Here is a 26,979-nt window from a genome sequence, read left to right on the forward strand (position 1 = left end):
ATTCACACCTTTATCAGAAGAACCAAACCAACATAAAATGTGCTCACAGACAGGCCAGTTCTGTCTAATTTATCACAATTATTTTTGACATGAGATCTTCATATCATCCTAGTTTTGTATTTAGTTTCTAGATTTGTAAACAAATCCAGAACCTTTGAAATATGTTATTGAAAAAAGACCAAGAATAATATAAACTGTACCATATGTCCTTCTGTAGTCCATTTGTGGTTTGTCTTGACTCACCCCGGCTGATATATCACAAAATCCACTGTTTAAATTGTTCCCTATATTGCCCCTATGCCCCTGTAAGGTGTCCTTGGGTGTTATGAAAGGCGGCCCCCCAACATAAATGTATTATTATTATTAAGAAGAACAACTTGGTGTGGTGTGGAGGGGATGTAGGGAGCAGGTGGGGAGAGATGGGGCTTCAAGGTTCAAGGTTATTTGTTTTAAATGTGTCTTGCACACAATAAAATAAAATACAGTATACCACAAAACCAATAAGACACACAGTGACACATGGCACACTAACAATCAATCATCGTCCAGCCTCAGCTTTGGTATTCTTTCACAACCATGTTATGGGTTTATTAGACTGAGCAAACATAAACATATGTGGTGATCCCACGGGTTCTTGTTTGCAGACAGCGGCGATTGGAGCATCCGTAGGCTGCACAAAAGTCCGGCATAGTCAGGTACTTCTGTAAACACAAAGCCAGCAAATTCCTGTATCATAATGCAAGATGTTTTTAACAAGCCAAACCACTTGGAAGAAATCATGTGTAACTTAAGTTATGTTGAAAAGAAAGAGCAGTTCTGCCTCTCCCACTGGTGTAAAGTTGCTGGGTGAACTTTGTAATACTAGGTCTCACTGACAGCCTCTTGTTATTAGCCAGCTAATAAATACAACCACATACACAAAGAAAAGCTGCAATTTCAACATGTCCAAGCATCCTGTATCATAGCCATGCTAATAATGTTTATAATAAACCAAACCGTTTGTAAATCAGTCAAGATTTCAGCGAGTTAAGAGTATTTTTGTGCAGATCACTCACCTTACAACAGCTACCATAACGCGAGTAACTGTTGACTGTAGCAAGATGGCGGCCAGTCAGCTACGCTGGAAAATCTCCCATGAGCCATCTAGTGTTTATATATATCTATGACCTCCACTGTCAGTACAGGAAGTGCACGCTAAGAATTCCAAAATAAAATCACCACTATCAGTACAGTGCCACTTTCCAAACGCGTCAGAATTGTCACTTCCTGTACTGACAGTGGAGGTGTCCTGAGGGCATAGACATATAAAGAGTAGACGCCGCATCGACCGCTGCTGCCTATTGGCGCTGACGAGCCGTGGGGCCGCCATCTTGGACCGGTCACCCGCTCCACTCAGTGTAATCTGTCTGGCAGGCGCAATGAAGTGTCAGCGCATTTTATCAATCATAACTCGCTGAATACAAAACTGATTTTCACGGGGGGGGGGTTTCTGCAAACGTCATATATGTAGGCATGATACCGGACACATGATTCGGCGTATTTTAATATTCATAGTAGGCTTAACAGCAATAGAATATTCTGGTATTTGATAGCCTATGTTATGTATGATAGGTATTTTGCAAAAGACACACGATATATAATATATACACACACACACATAAAAAAAACACTAATGGTCTATATATGATAGAGAAGCATATTGTGTAGGCCTATACTCAGCTATTTTAATAAGTTGAAAAATGAAGAAACAATAATACATTATACATAGACAGAAGTTATATATCAGTAAAAATGAATATCTATGTCATAAAAAATGAAAATGTACTTCTACATCTATATAAAAAATGTAAATGTTCAAGTTAAACACAAGAACATGACACCACCCCGCCCAAACCATATTTACACAAAGTTGCTCATGACACCCGAATGCCCCGTGCATGCGGCTCCTCCAAAGCATGACTGAGAACCTCTTTCTCATATCTTTGTCTTTGGGAAACCATCAAATTAAAAACGGGAGATTTGAGAGTCAACACAAAAACATTTTAAGAAGGAGGTCAAGCTTATTTTCTTCCTTCTTCTTCCTAGATAGATTAGATTAGATTTTAGATTTAGATTAGGACCCTTTGTGTTTCAGGTGACAAAGACTTCGTCAGGTAATATGCAATGGGAGCCTTCCAATGTCCGTGTAGGCCAACCACCATGAACACAAGAGCCTCAGTAGCAGCATCGGTATCATTGTTTCCATCACCCATGTCTACAAAAGCAGACATTGACTGGTTATGTGGATTATATTGCACATGTTTTCTGATGGCCATGTCATCCAACATGAGTGAAACACATCCATATTTAGCCTGGTCGTCCTGGCATCTTCTCTCCAGCATATCCAGCATCATCTTGTTCAGGCCAGGCTTGCCATCCACCGAACACAGCCACCTGTAAAAAAATTGAGAAGTAGCTATTTAACGTACTTGCAACCGTAATTTCCAAAAATGAAATTGAACAACATTAAGACTACCTTTTTGTTGTAGTCTCTCTGAGGTATTTGTATGCCTTTGGACCATGTAGATGGAGTGTGAGGGCAAGCTCTCTGTGGTCCTTGGAGTACTCATGGCCCTGCTTTGCCTTCAAGTCTATTTGAAGATCTGAAATTGTATGAGAAAAAATTAATAAGTCCCCTTCATATAATAACAAAGGAGTTTAATAAAGAGTGTAAGAGTAAGATGTACATGAATTTCAAAGTGCTAATTTAATTTTACCTGAGTAGAAATTAAGCCTCTTTGAGTTCTTCATTAATGAGGTTCTTTTCCCTCAAATCCCCCAAAAGAGTCCTCACTGTGGTCTCTGCCCTCTTTTCTCTAGCCATGGCATTCTTCCTCTCTCGCTCGAGACTCTCCACTCTTGCTAAAGCTTCATTGAGTCTGGCCTTAAGAGCAGTAGGAGAAGTAGGCGAGACATCGCTATGATCCTAGAAAGAGGGATGAACATGGTTTGAGTGATGTTTCACTTCACACACATCACTTTGACACAACTAGAGTATGGCCCACATTATTTCTTATAGTCATCACCTGTCAAAGCCACTGCCAGCATCATGCGTGTGTGTGTGTGTGTGTGTGTGTGTGTGTGTGTGTGTGTGTGTGTGTGTGTGTGTGTGTGTGTGTGTGTGTGTGTGTGTGTGTGTGTGTGTGTGTGTGTGTGTGTGTGTGTGTGTGTGTGTGTGTGTGTGTGTGTGTGTGTGTGTCAGGGTTTCCGTTAGCCGGTAATTACCGGTTTTTAGCTGGTAAAATTTATAAAAAACCGGTAAATTCAAAACCTGACGGTCAAAATGTCTGGTAATAATTAGGGAGGCTCCGATCGATCGGCCGCCGGTCATTATCGGCCGATATTCACTCTTAATAGTTTGATCGGTGTTCTCTATAAAGCCCGATCAGGAGAGCTGGATCTGATCGATATGGACATAAACGCGAGTGAAGTATAACCGGACGCGAGAGAGAGATCAGATCAGCTGCTGAGTCTGACCGAGACACGCAGCTCTGCAGGATCACCTGAAGCCCCGCCCTCTGTTTAGCGGGCTGCAGGAGCTGCTTAAGAAACTGACTGCTGTCAGGAGAGAGAGAGAGGGAGAGAGAGGGAGGGAGAGGGAGGGAGAGGGGAAAAGAGAGGCTCCGTTTCTCCCGTGTTATTATTCAAAGTTGATGTAAACTTCTGAATAATGTACGTTATCTACTACAAGTAGTTTGTTTGAATGTAATAATTATGTTGTTTGTTGTTTGTGGAATCATTTATTGAAAAATTAATCTGAATTTGTTTCGATCTGTTACGATTATAAACTGAAGCAATATCAAAATGAGCCCCGTGAACTGAGTTTTAAACATCAGCATATCTGCTCATAGTCCGGTAATTACCTGCTAACGGAAACTCTGCTACACAACTATTATTATTATTATTGAAATATGACCGGTAAGTTTCAAATTTGTCCGGTAAAATAAAATCTGCCCGGACATTTGACCGTCGAGAAAAAATCCTAGCGGAAACCCTGGTGTGTGTGTGTGTGTGTGTGTGTGTGTGTGTGTGTGTGTGTGTGTGTGTGTGTGTGTGTGTGTGTGTGTGTGTGTGTGTGTGTGTGTGTGTGTGTGTGTGTGTGTGTGTGTGTGTGTGTGTGTGTGCGCGTGTGTGAGTGTGCCAGGAATGCATGTTCAACATGTCTTCAATTGTGTGTGTATGTGTTTATTTGTGAGTGTGTTTAATATGAGTGGCAGCAAACAAGAGAGATTTTACTTTGTCTAGGACCATTATGAATGATGTTGAAAATAGAAATACTCACATCATTAGGCTGAGGTTGTGAGTGTGAGGTTGAAGCTTCTGGGTCGTCCTGAGGGGCCACAGACAGGCTCTCTTCAGCTTTTCTGGAAGGAGACGTAGTCCTGCCCTTTTCTGGCTAAAATGAAAAAGCATAATACCACACACACACACACACACACACACACACACACACACACACACACACACACACACACACACACACACACACACACACACACACACACACACACACACACACACACACACACACACACACGTTATTGATAATAGAATATTTACATTTATGAATGCTAATAGCCTTATGATGATACACCTACTCTTTGGAGGTGAACCGGGAAGCTGAAGATGGAGGGAATAACACCATCTCTGAGTCGGACAATCTGTCCTGTCAAACTCGTCCTGCTTAAAATGCTCACTGCAAATCACGGATGACTCGCTTGCAGTGAACCCTTCCCTCCTCAAAGCAACTTCCCACTTCTTTCTCATATCTTTGTCTTTGGGAAACCTTCAAAATAAAAACGGGAGATTTGAGAGTCAACACAAAAACATTTTAAGAAGGAGGTCAAGCTTATTTTCTTCCTTCTTCTTCCTAGATAGATTAGATTAGATTTTACTTTATTCATCCCACAACGGGGAAATTCACTTGTTACAGCAGCGATTTATAAAGTCTCAGTTGGCCATGAACATAATGTTTGCTGGCTACGATTTCGCTGGCGGACATCAATACAGTACAATAATATTCTATTTACAAAATACAACCAATTATAATGTTGAATCTTACTTGTGAAAAGTAATCCCCCGACCCCTGTTCGCAATCGTCCGCCGATTTGCACAGCAATATGCTGCACAGTGCTCTGGCATCTTGAAACCTCTGCTGTCTCTGGGTAGAATGTCTGTAGGATGACCGGTCCAAGATGGCGGCCGTATTTCTTGCGCCCCAGCAGCCAATGCGGCGTCTACTCTTTATATGTCTATGTCCTGAGGGTCCTGAGAGTGGAGGTCTGCACCGGAACTGTCCTGAGAGTGGAGGTCTGCAGGCAGGCTCCCATGACTTCGCTAGAGATTTTTTTCGCTAGCAGCAGTGAAGATAGAGCCTCAGTACCTGAAGTTTTCAACTCTTCTTCTTCTTCTGAAGAATACAAAGACAACAACAAGGATCCATTTGGACATGGGTAGGTGTAAATATTACAGTAATAATGTACTGGCAATGTGTGGGGAATACCGCGAAAATGAACAATAGGTTTATTGATATATATTTTGTATCGAGAGTCATGAACTTTTTATTGGGACTCTCCATTAGCAAACGTTTACTCTGTGTTAACGTTATGTTGGTGTGTAAAAGTGAGATTACATGTGTAGTGTAGTGCCGAGAGATATGGAGTCAGAGGCGGTGCATCGAAGGTGCAAAAGGGAACTTTAATGAGGAGCAGAAAAGGACATGTTGTCGGGTCGCAGCCCGGGTCGACAAGAGAGAGCCAAGAGGGCACACCTATTTATAGGTAACCCATAACATGTCCGTGTGGGAACAATAACCGCAACTGTAGTTCCAAGTTTGAATTATGTCCCAGTGGTTAAATAGGTGGTCACCACAGTAGATGATTAAATTAATCATTTATTCGTCCCACAACGGAGACATTTACAGTGACATGTTGTTGCCATCGATTATTTTATCATACTGTTCTGTACAGATGAGACTTTGGTCATAGATTTATCTATATATGTGCCTGTTATTATTTTACCGTCCTGTACAGATGAAGCCTATATGTGTGTCTGTGATTTTATACTGAATGTAAAGTAACTGGAAGTGTGTGTGTGTGTGTGTGTGTGTGTGTGTGTGTGTGTGTGTGTGTGTGTGTGTGTGTGTGTGTGTGTGTGTGTGTGTGTGTGTGTGTGTGTGTGTGTGTGTGTGTGTGGTGTGTGTGTGTGTGTGTGTGTGTGTGTGTGTGTGTGTGTGTGTGTGTGTGTGTGTGTGTGTGTGTGTGTGTGTGTGTGTGTGTGAGACAGACAGACTCCTTCTCCAACCTCCCAAACTTTATTTGTATGTGTGCATTGTTATGTGTGCTTGAGCAACAGGTGGCGGCGTTTATCCAGCAGCCAGAACATCCATCTGTGCCTGCCCCCAGGTCAAGGTCTACTGTGGCTCAAGGGCCTTCACCAGAGCCATCACCACCAAGGACCAGCAGACCAGCATCACTACAGCTGCCTCCGCCTCCACCTGCGGCTGCCACCAGGTCAAGATACACCTCAGCACAAAGGCTCCACCACAGCCATCACCTTCAACCCAGCCAGCAAGGAGGTCTCATGGAGGTCTCGTATAGCACTTGTACACCCCACCTACACAGTAGCCCATGCACCATCACCCCCACCTACACAGCAGCCAGACCCACTGTCTTGGAAGACAGACAAAGACCGTGACACTGTCTTGACATTTATAATGAATAGTTGGTTGAAAGTTCTGATGTTCAATTTTGTAAATAGTTATATTTTCCAGTTTCTTATATTTATATAAATAGTTGGTTGAAAAAAACATATTTATAATAAATTGTTGGTTGAAAAAAAGGTTGAATGCTCAATTTGTATTTGTACACATCACATGAACCTTGGTATGTAATATGAAGTCATTATTCAGTCCTAATCTCATTATCTCAGTCCCTGCTGTGGTGAAAGTAGAGTGATAAACACCTGTTTTACTCAAAATTGGAATTGAATTTTTTTCATTTTAGACATGAATAACATTACACTGAATGTATATACAGTGTAATTCAAATATTTCACTGCTTTTGTGATCCTAAGACTTTGGTAACCAAATCTAAAACACCAAAACAATTCGATCACATGAGTAAATTTGTGTTTTCACAAGAGTTTTGGAGATTTTCCGAAAATCGGATGTCAAATTTTAAGCTTTTGAGCTACTTATCTCATCAAACAGTGCTCTAAGGTGAGTAATTTGCATATATAGCAATACCAGAGATTGTCCTGAGCATTTTGATATGTAACACATGGGGTGCCATGTTAGAAGAAATACATTTAAAAGGTGATTTAAAAAAACATCTAAAAATCGAGAAAATACCCTTAGACTCCAGAGGGGTCAGAAATGTGCCTCTTTACTGCAGCTTCCTCAGGGACGTCACTCCAAGTTCCATATGAAATGAAAGTGCACACAGCAGGCCATAAGGTGAGTGGGAGGGGGTTTTGTGACAGAGGTGAGATTAGCTTCAAACGTTTGTGTACTTCTGGATCCACTCAGTTCCTTTATGTCTCCTTCAGACCACAATAGCTCACTGACCAGTCAATTTCCATATGCCGGTGCAGGCCCAGATACCCTTGAGCCTTCCTGCATTTCACCAGCACTCTTCATTCCAGATGTTTTTTCTGCCTTTCTCCTCTTATCTTTCGGCCTTCCTTTTATTCCCTCAAATGCCTTTCTCCCATCTATCTCTCGTCCACACTTCATATTCTCTGTGTGGCTCCCCCTGCCTGCCTTTCAATCTGTCCTTCGCAGTGACTTTGCTTTTCTGCTGAGGCTGTTCCCTTTCCTTCATCTCTTCCTGACACACACACACACAGCTTCATTCTCAGACAAAATGATTTGAACTCTTTAATTAACCTCCCACTATTCTCTTTCGACCAAAATCCGTGATTATTGTAAGAGCCCTGTGAGTAAACCATAGTGACAGCTCGCTACCAGAGAGGTGAGCTGATGGAAACATGCAGACCGGACTGTGGTGAAAACTAAAGAGCACTTTCCTTTAGAGGCATGTATACAACACAGGGCAGACTCTCTCATTCATTAGCCGCAGTGCACTCCATTAGATGGTTAACACTTTCAATTATCTCAACCCTGCTTCCTGTTTAATACGGCCCGCACTCTGGGGGAAACCTCTCACAATTTGGCCGATTACCCGTCTCCACAAACGTAATGCTTTCGATGTATACTATGTATCAGCAGCAGCAGCATGCGCCGGCTGGGTTACACACAGAATGCATAAGGCTTTAAGGGAGATCATTTAGGGACATGGGGTAATTTCAGAAGCTATTTCCCATGGGCTAATGGCTGCAGTATGGATATGGCTTCTGTTTGTGAGTTCATTCATAACCATGTTGAGGTCTGATACGGAAGTAAAAGTTAATTCCTGTGGGGATAATCTCACAGAGTTGCATTCTCCTCATGTTAGGTTGCAATTCCCACTGTCGTCAAATTAATCCTGTGTAAAGATGTTTGTGGAGACGAATGCAGGAAACGAAATGAGGACGTTCTTTATGAAAACATAAATAGGCTATAAATCAATACATTATTTGCAATGATGTAACAAGTCTCTAGTTTTGTTTACATTATTATAGTCCAAATGCTGCCAGGCTATTTAAAAACTGCCTTTGGTTAATGCATTCTGAAATAACAAAACCACAGGTGGAAAATTGGATTTCCGGATCTAGCTTTGCTTATAGAAACATTTTCAGGCACAAAACCAACCATCTGTAATTTGTTTTCACGGCTTAGAAAACCACAGTAAGTGAGTTGGGTTTGGAGTTATTGCTTTTGAAGAAATTACCATTTTAGATGCACAAACAAAGAGCTAGTTTTGGATAGTTTTCTTATTAACTAAGTTTTGAGTAATTGCGATGAGCCTATATATTTTATGTTGGTGTAATGCTCTTTGATTAACTTTGAAATGCACCAGAAGAGTGTAACACAGTATGGCTGTGAAGTAGACCACAAGATGGTGCTGATATGGAGATAAAAAGGAAACACAGGTACAACACATTATATATGGATGACTGCATTATACAATGAACCTATTGGAAGCTTGGTATGTGTTTTTTTTTTTAATGTATATAAAGTGGTTCCTAACACATCCCTTCTGTTTGCACACAATGCAGGTCTGAGCTGCAACACTGGGCTTTGATTAATACAAAGTAGGGAGTGAAGTGTTGCATGGAGGTCACCTTCACCAGTTACTGCAATTCATTTAAAAAACACCTGCAGCAGCACTAATCTGTGGGGGCTGAGAAAATCAATTCTTAATCTTTTATTCACAAATATGTGTCTTTATTGATTTAGACAACTCATTTAGATCTGTATAAAGTTAAGTCAGATGTACGCATTACGGTCTTTTTCCCTTATGTGTTAGAATCTACACTTTGGGATGTTGGATTTAGGCAATACAGGATGAGTGTCGAGGACCTCTAACCCCCATGTTTTCATGTAGGGTCTGATTAAACCTGTGGTTAGGTTTAGTTGAGCTTTGCTGTGATTTCTGTGGGGACACGGAAATCAGTGGCAGTGTTAAAACAATTCCCACAAAAAGTCATTATTTTCTGGGAACAATTCCTCAATGCAATGGGTGTGTTATCGTCTGAGTACTGAACTGAATGAGTAAACAAGGGAGTGATTTAGGGCACAAGCTAAATGTATTATTACTAATATATTTATAATGTGAAAAGCCCTACACACCCAAACAGGTGTATTCACGTATTGTCTGATGACTTAGTGTACAAAGCAGCACAGGTGCAACTACTAACAATAACGATGGCTGCAGTCCAGAATCCTGGTTTTCTGCACGCTTGCTTAATGGTTTTGCCATCTGACAAAATTAAATGGGGAATAGTCATAATGAATGGCATTAGTTCCACCTGTAATTGCCCTGCTGTGACAAGTCAAAGATATCTGCTGTGAAAAAGCTCCAAAATGATGGCAAAGGTATAATTTGTAAAAGAAAAACCACCAGGAGAAACTTGGAGATGTCAATCAGTGTGGAGAAGAGGTCTAATCAGGCTTAAGTGTAAACACCTGTGAGGTGCAGCAACAGTGAGTGCATATCAATGTATCTGACTACCATCCTGTTTCATTTGACTTCTTGTATCACTTTTTGCCTTAAAGGGGCCCTATCATGTTCATTTCCAGGTTCATATTTGTATTTTGTGCCTCACTGAAACATGATTACATGCTTTATTACATGCTCAAATAGGTCTTTATTTTTCTCCTGATGACTGTGCTGCAGCACCTCTTTTCACCCTCTGTCTGAAACCAGAGCTCTGTCTGCTCTGATTGGTTAGCTAGACGGCTCTGTCAAGCGCTTGGAGATGTCCCGCCCCTCAGCACATCGCATACAATTGTGGAGCGCTAGCAAATAGAAGCGCAATTGTTAGATAGTGATGTCATTATGTTACAGAATGAAACAAAGGAATCCAATGGAGTAGTTTCAGGCAGAGGATTGGGAGTGTGTGGAAGAGCCTTTGCAGACCATTTACATGCGAAACAACCTATATAACACACTACAGGAAAGAAAACCCCAAAAAGCATCATAGGGCCTCTTTACACCCAGTGTCTGTTTTTACTTTCGGCCTGTTTGGAGGCCCTGACCTCTATTAAAATCAGATAAATCTGAACATAAGTGCATTCCCTTCCCTTTGTGTTTACTGTGTGGCAGCACTTTGTTGTTATAGGGTCACCTAATTTAATTTCATGCTCGGGCAGAAAAGGCAACGAGCAGGCCTGATGAAATGAAGACAGCACTCATCTTCTGAGCAAAAGTAGTTCAAAGGGTTCAATCACATTTCTGAAGCTCGTCATTGCATCATCCTCGTAGCTGTCTGTCTTTTCTCTGCCGAACGTTTCTCCTGTCATCAAATAAAGCGAGTGTGGACAAGCTTTTATAAAGGCCAGTACCGCTCGAATGTTCTTCTTCATGAAGATGTTCTAGTGCAAGGCCTGTTGAGCTCACCATCTGTGGAATGTGTGGTTTCTTTGAGCATTATAGTTCTTAAAAAAAGCATACCGCACACAGATTTGTCATTTCTGTTCAAAAGTGTTAGCAGTCAAAATTCATTCTATTCATGATGACCTCGCTCTTATATAAGAAGGAGCTTGCTGCTCAGTGCCATGCAAAATGAATTTTTAAATGGGTTACAATTGCAATCCTGAGCATGTCAAAAACATCTACATTACTTCGGTTTCTAAATGCGGAATACATAATCCTCCATAAATGATAGATGTCATAGTGCATCATGCAGGACTTTGCTTATTAATTTAGCGGCTGTGACTCTAAATTCACACAGCCTCACAGACTAATGGGGCTTCTGAGGGTTTTCTACAGGTCAATGTTGTCACTGCTAGCTATTACTTCATGATGTTGGACCTGCGATAAACATGACTTTGATTACAACCTGCCAGTTGCTATGACGATGACATGGTTTGTTCTACTGTGTTGGCACAACACCAACCAGCTCCCACTCGGAGCTGGATTCACCACTCAGCAGTTTCTCTCAGCGGCAAACACTCAAGCACACCAGGCAGAGAAAGGCACATATACTCCTGAAGGAAACAATTGAAATAAGATTTGTTCCTTATATCAAGTTTTTTTTTGAAAAACAGTGCATCCATCATGCTATCGCCTCTTTGTTATGGGAAATGAGGAAGTATTGACATTATATCTGTTTATTTTTACCGTAATTTGTTGAACCATAGCCTGTTTAACAACTGGTCTTTTGGCTTGTTGTTGTGTAATGTCCCGAGAGTTGGTGAAGGACACTCAAACAAACCCACCAATCAGTCCAAATATAACTATGTATGATGAATCTCGGGTATCACTTTTAGCCATTCCAGCAGCAGTTTACTCCATGGCATTAAGTTGGTCGATCGTTCGCTCAACCACTTTGGTCCAGACTGAAACACCTTTAAAAAAAAAAAAAAAAAGACAGGATAACATTCATGGTTGGTCCAGACGGGGTATCCTGATCCTCAGAGATGTTCTCTTGCAGCATCATAACATCTAGCTATTTTAATGCAAATCGTCTCAACATTTATTTTGTGGGTTGCCATGGAAGCATCATCTTCAGGTTATTTTGTCAAGTACTTTAATAAGCAAATTCCTTCAAAACTAATGACATTCCCGCCTTCAGCTGTATTTTGTTTAAGTGCTAATAAGCTAATGTTAGCATGCACAGCCTAAACGTTATATCCATCAATTAGGTGTTGCAGGTTTCGGCCTGTCCAAGGACATCCAAGGGTCTATAACTACGCTGAAAGGAAAACATTGAAACATTTTATGAGGTTTGATATTCTTTTGTTATCAAAAAGTTTGCTGAAGGCATTATAAAAGATCAAACTTTCCACTTCATGATTCTGTGTCAGCTCATCTCCATGTAGAAAGCATGACTGGCTCTGGTCTGCGTATCCTCTAAATGAACTTTTCAGACCATGTGAGTGAGATGATCGACTGACTGGGCAGGTGTGGCTCAACAGAGCGAGTTGTCCATTAACATCCTGGTCAGTGAGTCGTTGCCTGATCTTTCCTACGTTAGTGAGACACCAATCAGGTGAGTCCTGTGCCTTGCATGCCTGCCATTACTGTGAAAACTGTTAGTGCTCTGTATAAAAGCATTGTATAAATACAGTCCATACTCATTAAACTCATCGCACCGTTTAGTGTGCCTTCGTATGGAAGTGCATCTGCTACATCTCTCCTCTCATTACATGTTTTCATCAGTAGTTCTCATTAAATAACTGCACACAAACAAAACAACTTTTACCTTTTTATTTCCCAGAACATACATTTATTCATTGTCGTAAATATACACAGTAATAAAGGTTGCTGCAAACATTTATAGTGCAATTTGTGGACCAGGTAGCTTAGAAGTATGTGAGGTAAACAGCAATTATTGTAGCTTTATATTTCTGACTAATCAGCCACAGCATATACTCTCAGCAGCCAAGCAGTACATGCTCGCTTTAGTCTCAGCTAAGATGCTATCATAAATTAAAGCTATATATATTTGAAAGTGCATATAATTTAGAGCTAGTACAATATGTACTACTTGTTCAGCTCTGATGATAAGATTGCCTGGTCTTAGTTAATAAGGCAAATTACTTGCGCTGTGCCAGACGCTTGCTAACGAAGCATGGCACCCAGATACAGGCAAGTTACAAATAACCAATTACAATTTATAACTAAAAGGATTCTATTTCCATCTGGCAGATGATCCTGTCTCACCACGCCATGAGTGTTTTGACTCTGACTGGAACCCTGGCTCAGACTGGAGCTCAGCACCCAAAGTGAAGGCCAAAATATCATCCACACACACACACACACACACACACACAATCGTAAACAAGGATATTTATTGCAGATTCTCTGATGTGATGTGTGCCTGAGTGATGAAGCTGCCGTTAAACCTCACAGCTATCCAGCGAAAGATGTGCTAAAATACTCACTCCTTTAGGGTATTGTCTGGCTTGAGACAAAGGGAAACTCACCCTAATAAATACGTCGCCATAACCTCACTTCTGCAAATGCATCTTGTCGGATGGTGTTTTACTTTGTAAGCGATGGATAGTTTCCTACTAGGCGACAGTTGTTGCTGTCAAATCTAAAATTGCTTCCTCCTTCTGCTCTCAGTCTTTGCACTTTAATTCCCCCTTGTAGCATTTGTGGCCATGCTGCTACTGCTTTTCTTTTTTGTCAAACTGTCTGTGGGGCTTTTCGTCATGACAGTACCACCTGCTGTTTCATCCTTGTTCTTTTGGAAACAGAAGACCCCGTAGAGGCGGAATTTTTTATCAGGGAAGCCCAGGTGTCGGACGCCTGGCTGGGATCCTCCACAGCGAGAGCGAGGGTTGACAATGGGGTAACGGATGCTGCCGTCCTCCAGCCAGCCGGCCTCACAGCGGTCCAGGAGCTGGAACTTCCACGCAGCGTACAGTTGGCCCACTTTGGCCACAGCCGAGCCTTCTCGAATGCAAGCCTTCACCGCCTCTGCATAGTTCACCTTCTTAAAGCGTTTGAGAAAGTACACTTTGCCTGAAGGGATAAAGAGGGAGAGGAGAAGGTGTTTGTTGTAAGAACAACTGAAAATGTGAATGTAAACAGAGCACGTGCATTGATCAGGAAGGCAAAAGGAAAGAAAGAGAGGGCGAAGCCCCAGAGTCAAGCCGAGCCCTGAGGGAAGATATCCTCAGCGCTCCTTGCTTCTCTGCCCGTCTGTGTTCAGAATATTAAATCGTTCCAACATGCCGTCCGGGCACCCGCTCAAAATCGAAAGGCGATACCATGACTCAAAATTACTCTTAAAACGCTTCCATTTTTGCTTTCATCTCACCTCTTGGGCCACTTTTTCGCCCGGCAGTTTTAAGGAATTGGCTGAATTGATTAAACTGAACTGAATCAAAACTAAGGATTCTCCTAAGAATGAAAAGAGAATATAAAGAACCAAACCGAGAACAAAGAGTTTGATGGTTTCTCCAAACAGAGACAACAAGAAAATCATGTTGGTATCCTCATGTTTGCGCTTGGCTCAGCTATTGATTTTATGCTTGTTTATGTTCCTGCTGGCTCTTAGAGAGGCAAAATATTGTCTCATATATCCCCGGGGGACGCTCGGTAAATACCTTCCAGCTGGACAGAGTAACAGTGACCACTGCTGAGACCTCCCCCCCACAACAGACTGTCCACAGTAATTAACACACAGGGGAGGCCATGAGCAATCGTTTAAGCTTACTGTCATACTACCTTTTTCATGCTAAGGAAAATTGATGGCACTGTTTCTTTGTTTCAGTTCGGACTATCCCAACACTGTTCATGATTAATTGAAGAGCATTGTGTTTTGTCTAAATAATAAAAAACGTCTTGGTTTTTAGAATTATCTTTTATGTTTCACTAATTAACCAATGTTTTAAAGCAGTTGATACACCGTTTTGGAAATACACTTATTTGCTTTCTTGTGGAGTAAGAAATAAAATATCAGATTCTCTTGTTTGGCAGGTGAATACGAATCTAGTTGGATATAAGGATGGTTTGAGCACATTTCTACGAGAAAGCATAGGGTGCACAAACTTTCTTTATTGTGTGTTGTTTTCTTGGTCACAGGGATAGCTTCTAGTTGCTAAGCTAACCTGCTGTGAGCTTTTTTAGCGTACTGATATGAGTGTGGTATCAATCTTCTCAAACTGACTGATGGCAAAATAGCTAGTATATGTATAACCAAAAATAACAAACTGTCCCTTTCATTATCAATAAATCAATCAAAATAATTTGTTAATCCCAGGTGGAAATCAAAAATCAAATCAACGGCGAAAAAAAATATCTCTCTACAAGAAAGATAGACAGGGAGAAGATAATTTAATTTTATAATCAATACTTATATTTACCCTTGATTGCTGGTATCTCTGATGTACATCACACCCCCACAGAGAGTCTGCTCTCGCGTCTCTGTCACTGTTAAGGAGTAATAATCACATAATGCTGTAAAACCTTTTATTACAGTTTTTTCTCATCATACACGTTGAGAGGTTTTGACTACCCCGAGATAATGGTTCACTTTCATGATGAAAAAAAAGAATCCAGCCTCCGACTTTCTAAAGTAAGTTTGAGCTTATAAACTGGAGATGTGTGATGGAGACACTATAGCAGACTCTCTGTGGGGATGTGTTGTAAATCAAAGAACTTGGAGATGAAAGATGCTGGCACCCAGAGGACACTGTGGCCGGAGCATGGGCAGAAGGAACACAGCCTGATGGAAATCCAATGGCCTTAGGCTGGCAAGATCACAGGCAAAGATCACGGGCATGGACCTAATTTCCCCACTGGCCAACAGTCATGATGGATCCTCTCCCTATACAGTACCACAACAAATCCAGTGGCACCAGTTTCTTGTTTTCTTCCAATTATGAGCAGACATTCTGAGTACTCAGTGGAATGTTTGTATTTAGTCGAATGATCATGCAGATGGACTACAAAGTGTTTCTGATCTTCAGATACAGACATGTCTGTGAACACCACTATGGCCTCCAACCATCTCTCTCTCTCTCTCTCTCTCTCTCTCTCTCTCTCTCTCTCTCTCTCTCTCTCTCTCTCTCTCTCTCTCTCTCTCTCTCTCTCTCTCTCTCTTTCTCACCATTGAGCTTAGAAGTGAAGCAGAAAGCATCATAGCGCTCGTCCTCCTTGTGCCTGTAGCCATAGTTACGGACGCCAGCGGGGGTGTCCTTGCGGCCGCACTGGTCTCTGGGATGAGAGATTGGGTACTGCACTGAGCCGTCCTCCAGCCATCCAGCATTACACCAGTCCAGCCCTTCCAGCCAGGCCTGTGGCGGGAGATAATGTTCATTAGTGGGTCATACTGAAGGATTAAATACAATATTAAGAGGAGAAGGAATTTCATTAATCTCTTCTGACTTCATATGGGTTTCTTCTTTTAAAGCCTTTGGTAAAATCATTGGATTGTTCATGCATATTTCTAATTTTAGACTTACTATTGTAGTGTATGACTGAAGGTTGTAGCCAGTAGTGCATTATTAATATTAAGTATAAGAGTAGGCAGTAAATGAATGTGTCCCATTGACAAAATGCATTACTTTAACATAAGCATTAAATATATGAACATCTTTGTGATCCTTCCACATACCGTAATATTTCAATACTGACTATTTTTTTACATTATCATTTATTTTACTTTGTTTATGTTTGCACCATAATGCACCAAAAACCAACATATCAAAACAAACCTGAATTGTGATTTTAATGTGTGTTATACATTTTAATCCATAGAATTGGTTTGGGATTTCGACATGATTCAGGGCATGTGAAATAAAGGAAATGCATGAACTCACCTTGTGCAGTTGAGAGTGAGAGGCCAGAATAGCGTCCTGCTGTTTGCAGGCATCCTCCCCCTGGTGGTAGTTGAGTTTATAGCGCCCCTCTCGGGGGTAATAAGGAAACACCACTCCTACAGGTGACAGAAACAGACCTTCTCTTGAGTGTGTTTATGTAAAATGTTTGAATTTCACTTGAATCTCACGTGAACTGGTCTAGCTCTCCGGCCAACATTTTATACAAGAGCCAGTGGAGCATTAGAAATGTCAGAGCTTCCCTTGACAACTGGTACGACAAAATCCATGAAATCTATGTTATGGAAAGAATCACCTTCTCAATGAGGCTTCAGGAAAACACATTTGAAGAAATATGGAAAAAGTGGAGAATGTACATATCCCAAAGACAACCATCCCTTGTTTGACTGTGTTGCTATACACCGATTGAATGTATATGTATAGATGTATGTATGGTCACATGTATGTGTGTATGTATATTGTATGTATATATGTATGTTGATATGTATGCTTATGTACATGTGTAGACATTTACTATTTCAAACAACCCCTGTGTACTTTTTCGTTTTTTTTTTATTTTGACACATTTTGTTTGCTATTTCATTTGTCACTTTCGGGTCTCTAAAAATATATGATTTGAAAAACTGTACTTGTATTATTTGTGACCCCAAATAAATAAAAAAAAAAAAAAATGTCAGAGCTTCGACAAAATCTCTTTCAATGCATCTTTAATTCCTGACCTTCAAGGTCAAGGTTGACAAATCCTGTATCGTCCTCCATGTCGTTAGTGACTTCACACTCAAAGCGTCCATAGTCCTCCAGTGTGACATTTTGGATGATCACCGAGGCGTCTCCGGGTCCTGCCTGCTCCAGAAACACTCGGCCTTTGTACGAGCCAAACACACGCTGCTCCCTGGAGGAATTTCAGAGAAATCTATGAATTAATTTTGCCCTCATAAAAGCTGCTATGAGCAAACATATTGAGAAATACTCTAACATGAACAATTCTCTATAGATTGATTTTATGTGGCAACTCTTCTTTTATCGCCTGTTGAAATGAGCAATGTTTTTTTTATTGACACAGTGGGTTCGTGAAAATTAAATAGTACATTGTCATGGTGTGTTTGCCACGATAGTATGTGGCAGTAAATATATTGAAAATCAATTCAATCAAATAAACATTTCTTGGGTTCTTTAACTGAGAAAACAAAAATGTATTGCAACAAAATATACAAAATGATTGACTGAAAACCTCCCAAGTGCCACAAAGACGTCCTCAAACTGCAGAGCATCGGTCACTTTGGTCCATTTGATCCGAATGCGAGCGGGGTCGGTGTTCTCCGGCTCATGGTGGTATCTGCAGGGCAGAGTGATGGAGCCGCCGCGGTGTGTCACCACTTTCCCCGGAGCTGTCTGCACAATCACGGCCCCGGTGTCATCCTCTGTGGGAAGATAAACTCTGTTTTAGGGGAATATAGTTATCTGACCTTTTCCTTAATCTTACTTCTCTGCTTTCTTACGATGTTTTTACTTTCTTTATTCATCGACACTTAACTACTTCATTGGCTAGAAATCTATATTTTGAATAATGCAACTTATCAAAGTTAATATTTGCTATCATTTGTTTATAGTTTCTACAGTGTGTACAGTATGTTCCTTGGCCCTTGTGAATGATATGTTGTTTCTTCTTGGTTGTATGTCCAGTTGAATTGTTGCATGTAGCATTATTGAATTGAATTGCAATACTAATATGTGCAGTCAATGCTAACACGTTCACAATATGCATTTCCCACAGAAAAAACAAACCTGGAACCTCCTTGCTTTGAAGCTACAGTGCTTACTGCTCCACCTATCATCAGATTACCCCACTCCACATGTTGTCCTCAACCTCTGCAGCGAGTAATGTGCCAAAATGACCCGGGACTAATGGTTACCATAGGCCTCTTCTCCTAATGGGCGATAACAAGACCTAGTTTGCATTTTTGGCAGACATTTGCTCAGAGTGTGTGTGTGTGTGTGTGTGTGTGTGTGTGTGTGTGTGTGTGTGTGTGTGTGTGTGTGTGTGTGTGTGTGTGTGTGTGTGTGTGTGTGTGTGTGTGTGTGTGTGTGTGTGTGTGTGTGTGTGTGTGTGTGTGTGTGTGTGTGTGTGTGTGTGTGTGTGTGTGTGTGTGTGTGTGTGTGTGTGTGTGTGTGTGTGTGTGTGTGTGTGTGTGTGTGTGTGTGAGAGACAACAAGTGCAGGGTAAACATTTAATGAGCGGCTGCAAGAAGTTTTCTGCTATGTTGTGACCAGATAAAGGCACTAATCATTTTTCTTCCAAACCGGCAATTAGTAATGTCACTGATTTCGCCTCTCTTCAAAGTTGTTTATCACCAGCAACCATGAAAGCAGCGGTGTGGTGTTTATTCAAAACCTTAAGACTATATTTCCCAAAAGCTAAAAAATGATATTAAGACCAACAACATCACGCTACTAGCGACTCCTACTGGTATTAAGAATGCACGTGTGCAAGAAGGTGGCTGAAGATTGGAAAATATGCAACTCTACATGTGTTAAACTGTCTTCGTAAAACTGGCAGCGCAGAAGCAGAAGGCAGTCGTTAATTACTGCAAACAAGCTCTGAACAACGCCGTAAACGACCTGCCCAGCACCAGACACAAAGCAGACACACACAGTTAAAGACTAGCTGCAAAACAATGTCAAACTTGTTTTTCCGTAAAGTTAAAGAACATTTACTCTGTGGTACTTTCCTTCATGTTTTCCATTTTATAACCTCATACTGCATCTTCTACATTTAATAGGAAAATATACATGTCTAACTAGTTGGAAAGTATACACAGATTACATAATGCATAGGCATAGTGGCCGGGAAGAGGAGTTCAATCATTGGAGAATATCTGATGCAGTCGATTAGTTTAATCCCCGATGTCATCAATATTCTTTGAGGGTAAATGTTAGGAATCCTAACCAGTCCTCAACTGGATACTTGGTGGTGGTGCCAGATGTGATATAATAATACCATCTTTCAATATTCTTGATTTAACAGTATTGGGGTCAGGCATAATGTTTGAAATATTATTTGTAAGGCTTTATCATGCCGGTTGTCTTTCTTTCTTAGGATCGTTAAACCCTGGGTAAGACTTAACATGAGCATTTTTCATGGTGCCATCTCTAGAACTAATTTGACCTCTGCAGACAGTGTATCCTCCTTAGATATTGGTACACGATGTAACAGCTATGCAGATCAGTGCAGCATACTGTAGGAGCTCCTTTCTTTGCTGCTGTGAGCTGCAAGATGTGCAAAATAAATTTATTTTCCTTACCGAGCACGTGCACCACTTTTCTCCTTCCCTTGTCTGTGTCAGCAGGCAGGCAAGTCACAGAGAGTGCAGAAGTCAGGATGAAAACCAAAAAGGACATTTTCCTGAAGGCCAGAGGCTGCAGACGCTTCAAGAACTGCCGGAAGGGACACAACAGAGAATAATGGTGATCACAGGTTAAAAGGAAAAATTGAGAAACCAGACAGCAGCGTTGCAGGGAAGCAATCAAGAGTAGCCTACCAAGGACAATCACTTGACTTATTAGGGGTCCAAAACAGAGGACTAAACTTGATAGGAAAGGAATACTAAATTAATAAACTATAACCCCACATATTCCATGCAACATGGGAACAATCCACCTATGTCTCCTGCCTCTGTCATGCTGCAACTCTGACAGAGAACTTTAGGTGTTTAAAAGTTATATAGCTGAGCTGTTCATTGAGAAAAGTGAGCCAAACAAAAAGCAGCAGATAATTGATTTGTTCAGTTCTCTCAAAACAGGAAAATAAGGTTACCGAGTGTGTCTTGAATGTTTTTGGTTTGAGAGTCATGCTTTCAAGTCACAGTTTTCTACACTGAGCCGTTTTAAGCTGCCAGCTGTGTAGCTCACAGTCACTGTATGAAAAGAGGAGATAGTCCTCGCCGGATGGGCGAAACTTGTATCTTGTTTTGCACTTTTTTATCTTTTCTACCAAGTGGCAGTTGAAGGGAAAAGTAAGTATTTGGAAAGTGTTGAGGGGGAAACAGGATTTGCACAGTAGGGGCCAATAGTAAACAAAGGAAGATATGCAGACATGAAATCCTCTCAGATACTGAAGAAGTAAAATAGCAAAACATGTACATATTTCATGTAGAGAAAAGCAGAAAATACCACAACACATTCTGAAACTCTCTCCAGAGTATGGAAACAAACTCCCTCAGGCAGTGACCAATGAAGGATCACCTTGCTGAACAACTCCTGAAAGCTACTGCTGCTTATTCTGCTCAAGAGCTCATTATCTTTACACACTCTCTCTAAGTTATGGATTAGTGTGCAGTGGATGCTCAGAGCACTACAGCCGCAGACTGGTGTGTATTTTGACCCAGGGACTGCATAAATCCATGATGCATTGCAACAAACTGTAAGCACATGCTTACGCACATAGTTTGTACTGAAATAATATTATCCTGACAACAAAATACAGGAGTCAAGTAGGTATACAGCAGCTGTGTGCACTGCTCTGCATTGTCAGTGTCACCTGAGAATAATGACTTGTATGTAAACAGCACTGCTGCAGTACGTAACATCTGAACAGGCCCCAGTGAAGCAGGGTTACTAAAGCAGCAACATTACATGCACATTGAAAACTATCAACCGCCCTGCTGCATCATTTTCTCAAGGTTAGTCCAATGAACATCCCTGCAGTTCCCACGCAGCACAGAGAACTGCAGAGCATAACCGTAGTAATGGAGCACAAAAGTGAACTTACCATGGCCATCACAACAGGATGAATGTCTGGATGCAGCAGATGTGGCGTTTTACTCCTCACTCAGCGTTGTTCTGCAGCAGCTCTCACCCCTCTGCCTCCCTCTATCTCTCTCTGTTCCCTGTCCCATCGCTGATCTCTCGCACTGCAGGGGAACCACCGGGGTTTGTGGGTCCCGCAGTCCTCCGATGACGCAGCACACATTTCAGTGTGAGGCTGTGTGGATAAGGCAAGGACTCAGCAATGATTTCACACTGATTTGTTTGTGAGTGTATTTCCTGTTGTTGTTAGAGCCATTAGAGTATGTATCACTCATTGGTATGAGTGTCACACAGTTCGTCGCAGTTAATGCAGTGAGACCTACATACAAGAACATACACAAATTGAAATAATGAAAGCTGTTTGTGTTGACACTATGACTGAAGATTAGAACTGAATTATGTCATTGTGACAACACAAATCAAATTCATTCAAACATCTTTATGAGGAACAGTAATAAAGAATATATTTGTATCTCAAATGTTCCCATTGTAATACATTATAAGAATTGTAGGGCATTATTAAGACAACATTTTCAGTCGTAAAAGTGTACTGCACAATGTGATGGCTGATGTATTGCACCATCAGCACATGTAGATTGTCTCCCTATAAGCTTCACTTTCAGGATACATTTTTGGACTGACTCCAGGGGGGTATACTGCGAAGCAGGATTTTCGCTTAGCCGGCTAAATTCAGGGAAAACTCCGGCTTTCCGGTCCTACGAAGCTGGTTCTCTTTTTAGCAGGCTAGATCTCCATGGTAATATATGCTAAGCAGCTAACCTGGTCGGGACCAGGTTAGGTTGCAGGCTAAGAGCTCAACTCAGTGAAAGCACCGCCTGCTGACCAATCAGAGCTCAGTGTGCGGAGTTTAAAGCGATCAAGTCATATTACAGGAGAAAGGAAATACAGAAAAGCTGCCGTCGCAGGAAAGACGGCCGGCAAAAATCACCGACTGTGTGAACGTGAACATTAATAGAATATCACCTCCATCTTCAGAGCAATCTGACTATTATAACATTAGCGTTAAGAAAGCTTACTTAAATATCGACCACAACATAAGTAACCGGATCAGAGTACATTAAGTACAGTCCGCGGCATATCACTTCATAATGTATCATATATTTTATTATCTGAGTCAGCTGAGCCGTATCTGGCCGTGCAACACTCACAGTGTCACATACTGTATGCAGAAGTATTATTTTAAGCAACACATAAGTTGACGAAACACTCGAGACAAATGTAATTGAAGTCAGATCGTGTTTTAGACGGGGCAGTGATATCATAAACCTGTTAATGTACGCATTCAAACACTTGTTCTGTTACCAGCTGTATTCACCTTGCAGGTGCAGCTATGTGGCTTTTATCCTGGATAAAGTGTTTAAGTCATGGATGTTTAAAGTTTAACTTCTTCATTTTTGACTAGTATTAAAGTTCACTTTTCATTCAGGAAGTATGACGCTGCGCTGTCAGTATGCTACTCCATGTTTGTGATTGGTCGAATGCTCCAGATACCACCCCTTTCATGTGAACGCGCACCTAACTAGATAGGACACGGCTGACTTGAGCGATCCACTTGATAACCAGCGTCGTAGGACAGTTTAGCGAGAGCGCGTATGTTTTGGATTAGGCCAACCGGCTAACTCAAACATATCCAGGTTAGGTTGAACCAGGTTCGCAGTATAGGCCCCAGGTTCGGATCTCCCTTTCACAATAAAAGCCTATATACATATACACTGTGTCTATGTTTACCAGAGAGCCATAGGTATGTTTACCTATCCTATCTCCAGATAGCAGAACAACCAGAGAAACGTAAACATTGTTAACTGTATGTCTCTTTTACCAGACAAAAAGTAAATGTTGCTACTTTTATTTGTGATACTTATTTGCAGATGTTGCTCAATATTTAAATATTGCAGTATTGTTGCTTTTCCTCAAGCAGTAAATGTCATTACTTCCTTCACAACTTAATACAATGTTTAATAAAAACCAAATGCAATAGGCTATAGACATTAATTCATGATGACATAATTAGGATCATCATGTATTGCAATAATCACTATTGCATCAATTCATTTGGCCCAAAAAAGCAGGTAGTTTCCAACAATAAACAGACATATGAACCATATTGGGTTAATATACTCAAGAAATGCAGTGGCTTCATTGATATCTGTGAATTTGCAATACAGACTGGGTCCAGCAATAGTGAGTGCTGGAATGATCCCAGTTGAAGATGATACCTCTCCAGTGGTTGTGACAGTTTTAGTATAACACTTTGAATGTTTCAGTTCATGTTCAGCAGTGTGAAATCAGCATTTAGAAAGCTTTTTTCTCCTGCAGCCTTTTCATTGCATTTTTGGCAAGACTGTCAAACTATTGGTTTCTGTAGCCCTACATACTTTTGCTCTAAATGCAAAGCATCACTGTTGTGTCTGACTTTGAAGACACTCTCGAGCAACAGGCATGTGGTGGAGACTCTGTATGAGTCTTTTATGAGAATAAGGGCGAAATAAGACAGGCCTTTGAGATGATAGCAGCTGACAATGAGAAGAGACAGGACACTAAACAGCATGAGACAGCTGCACTCTGTGTTGTCTGTTTTTTCGCTTCAATGAAACTGCTCTGATGGATTTTATTTGTTGCATACTGTGCTGCTGTGATTAGTTGACTATCAGTGTCTAGAACGATGTTTCTGCAGTCCTGTTTGGCATCACTTTGAGAACGACTCCCAGAGTTTGAGACATCTTCCTGGGTTCTCCATGGAGCATCGCAGACCTATCAGCATGAGACCAAAGTCTAAAGAGCAGGGAAACTGTTGACAATTAGGCAAAGCTTTGTCGAAGTGAGAAATTCTAGGTCAACGGTATTGACAACTTGCTTTCAGGCTATAACCAGCAGCTGGATGCCTCCAAAGACTTTAACAGTTGAATTGATGTGTTAGTAGCGTGTTCATTGGATTTAGACAAGGCTTTTGCAGAAGAGTTGCTTCAGTTAAGAGACCTCAGAGCAGAGAAAGATTATCCTCCTGCAAATCCATTATTAGTTGAGGAATACCCTTCAGGCAACTTCCTTCTAATATTGTTGTTGCACTGAGGATTTTTCTAAGATTACCTGTTACCTCAAAGGGAGGTAATTTTCTCTAATGAGATGCACAGAAATTGAACTGAGAACAACCACAGGGCAGAGATGTCCATCAGCAGTGATTCAGAAGGCTGGATTTTGAGGATTTAAAAACCCAGATGTCCAAACAAAATCAAGAAGAAGGATTGCTAAAGGTAGGGATAAAAAATGTAGTGTTGTTGCATTGGTGCATAAAAGTGTCCAGTATAGATGTGCTAGAGTTCAGTTTGTCCCTGGAGATTCATGAATGTGCAGAGCTGGTAATGTTAGGAAAAAAATCAATGAATATAGCTTCAAGTTGTTCAGTGTGAAACATTTGTTCACTGCCTAGTACTGAAGGAACGCTGCATTTACCTTGTGTGTAACAATTAAATATACTGGCTGCATAGAGCTTGAATCCTGTACAACTAGAGCCAATTGGTGCATTTACACTTAAATGACACCCACCTGCTACCAAACATGGCTGAAGAGTCAGGGGTCCTAAAATGGGCTAAAATGGCCACTTTTGACACCCCCACCACAACCACACCCTTTGTTTTGTCTATATATTTTGTTAACCTTAAGTAAGCAAATTAAACAAGTGTATTAACCAAGATGCATCTTTTGTACTCAGTTAAAACGTATATTGTAAAAAAAATGTAATCATAAATCAGGAGCCTTGTCATTCCAGTTTTTTTAAATACTGTGTTGCATATTCACAAAGACCACTCACTTGGTTGAGCTGGACACCCATATACTAGGGCCTGGTCCATGTGCGGAGGAGCGGGGTTCAAATCCAGCAATGGACAATTTTCTAGGACCTCTCACAGTTTTTAATCCAGCCTTTCAGCCACATTTGTTCAGTGAAAGAGGAATGTGGATTAGAATGAGCCAAATACTGGTGAGCAACCAGAATCACCAGTTTTGAGACTATATCACCCATTAGTGGCTTGAAAGATTGCTTTTTTAACAGTACACCCCGGGTGCTACTAGCATTGAAGATTGAAGAAGATTCAACTTTATTGTCATTACATACAGGTAGTAACCAAATGGTGTAGTGTTAGGAGCAGTGGGCTGCCATTATCCACTGTATAGTCACCCGGGTGCAAACAGCATCTGCCTTAATCTTTATACTTACACCATGTAAGAAGCTCATACATTACCTGGATTACAAATATACAATCCATTTATTAGCCCGGACCTACAGGACTTAATGATATGTAGTGCCTTAATACTTTAAATGAAACAATGTAATGCATTGATAAAACCATTCATTCAAAAGACATTTCATGATAAAGTGCTACTTCTCCCTTCACTGCAGCGTGAGTTGTTTAGTTGTATTTTTCAGAGCCACAGCTCTCAGGAGCCCGTCTGCACAGCCGAGCAGGCATCTGCAGCAGAGATCCCCTTGTGACTCCCATCATGGCCTTAAAGAGCTGTTCGGAGCGGCCACATTTGATTTAAAGCCTCTGTCACAAACGGAGCATGTGCAAGCAGGGGCAATGGCACACTTCAGCATGAAAAAGCTGCTGAGGGAGAGTGAATTAGATGAGTCTGCCTCTCCCTGTCTGTTGACCTATTGCTCAGCGAAGTGCGCTGGATAATTACTTATGAGTGGGCCGCTGTTATTGATGGGCTAGGGATGGAGACAATGGTTACAATGCTGTTTTATAAAGCGTTATCTAACCCTGTAAATAACCTCCTTTATCCCTGTCAAGAAAACACTGTTAATTTAAATGACTAAAATGCATCCAAAGCATTAGCATTAGCATGTAATTGAAAATGCTTGGCGGCCCACTTTACATTGTCTGTTGAAAATCATTGTCAGGTTTCACACTGGGAAGAGTCCTCACAGTATTCACAATTGTCTCTGCTGTCTTTCTTTTATTTAACCATTTAAAAATAAAACGTGTTAACACTTCACAATACATCCTGGTACTTATAGTATAATTCCCCTACACCGCATAATTATGTCCTCTTAACTTATGGTGAAAAATCTTTGGGTGAATCATTTCACTACATTAAAAAAATACCCTGTTACTTATTACTCATTACCACTCACCTACAGTTTCCGCAAATTCTCCTTTGGTTTCAAATAACCTTTAGAGACCCAGTCCTTTTGCCTATTAAAAAGCTTG

The 26,979-nt window shown here is 41.1% G+C and overlaps 1 protein-coding gene and 2 long non-coding RNA genes across 3 annotated transcripts; all 3 read right to left on the minus strand.

Annotated features, from left to right (window-relative positions):
- Nucleotides 1-575: 575 nt before the first annotated feature.
- Nucleotides 576-3,078, minus strand: LOC139433741 (uncharacterized). Its single transcript, XR_011643129.1, has 4 exons — nucleotides 2,757-3,078; nucleotides 2,516-2,642; nucleotides 1,056-2,433; nucleotides 576-701 (listed from the first exon to the last, which is right to left on the minus strand). It is a non-coding gene; the product is annotated as an uncharacterized lncRNA (long non-coding RNA).
- A 1,068-nt stretch (nucleotides 3,079-4,146) lies between these two features.
- Nucleotides 4,147-5,288, minus strand: LOC139433742 (uncharacterized). Its single transcript, XR_011643130.1, has 3 exons — nucleotides 5,102-5,288; nucleotides 4,638-4,825; nucleotides 4,147-4,435 (listed from the first exon to the last, which is right to left on the minus strand). It is a non-coding gene; the product is annotated as an uncharacterized lncRNA (long non-coding RNA).
- A 7,569-nt stretch (nucleotides 5,289-12,857) lies between these two features.
- On the minus strand, nucleotides 12,858-21,855 carry hapln4 (hyaluronan and proteoglycan link protein 4). The gene is made up of 7 exons (XM_034080482.2): nucleotides 21,708-21,855; nucleotides 20,242-20,374; nucleotides 18,171-18,360; nucleotides 17,659-17,831; nucleotides 16,922-17,037; nucleotides 16,210-16,396; nucleotides 12,858-14,117 (listed from the first exon to the last, which is right to left on the minus strand). The coding sequence occupies exons 1-7, from the start codon at nucleotides 21,714-21,716 to the stop codon at nucleotides 13,726-13,728; spliced, it is 1,200 nt and encodes a 399-aa protein (XP_033936373.1). The 5' UTR covers nucleotides 21,717-21,855; the 3' UTR covers nucleotides 12,858-13,725.
- Between the last annotated feature and the right edge of the window lie 5,124 nt (nucleotides 21,856-26,979).

The sequence above is a fragment of the Pseudochaenichthys georgianus genome, chromosome 4, assembly GCF_902827115.2.
Source record: "Pseudochaenichthys georgianus chromosome 4, fPseGeo1.2, whole genome shotgun sequence".
Taxonomy (NCBI): domain Eukaryota; kingdom Metazoa; phylum Chordata; class Actinopteri; order Perciformes; family Channichthyidae; genus Pseudochaenichthys; species Pseudochaenichthys georgianus.

What these genes read in the sequence shown, in the direction of transcription:
- hapln4 (XM_034080482.2), bottom strand. An exon ending in AAAAGTGGTGCACGTGCTCG is followed by an intron (nt 18,361 to 20,241) that starts GTAAGGAAAATA and finishes ATCTTCCCACAG; the next exon opens with AGGATGACACCGGGGCCGTG. An exon ending in TGTCAACCTTGACCTTGAAG is followed by an intron (nt 17,038 to 17,658) that starts GTCAGGAATTAA and finishes TGTCACCTGTAG; the next exon opens with GAGTGGTGTTTCCTTATTAC.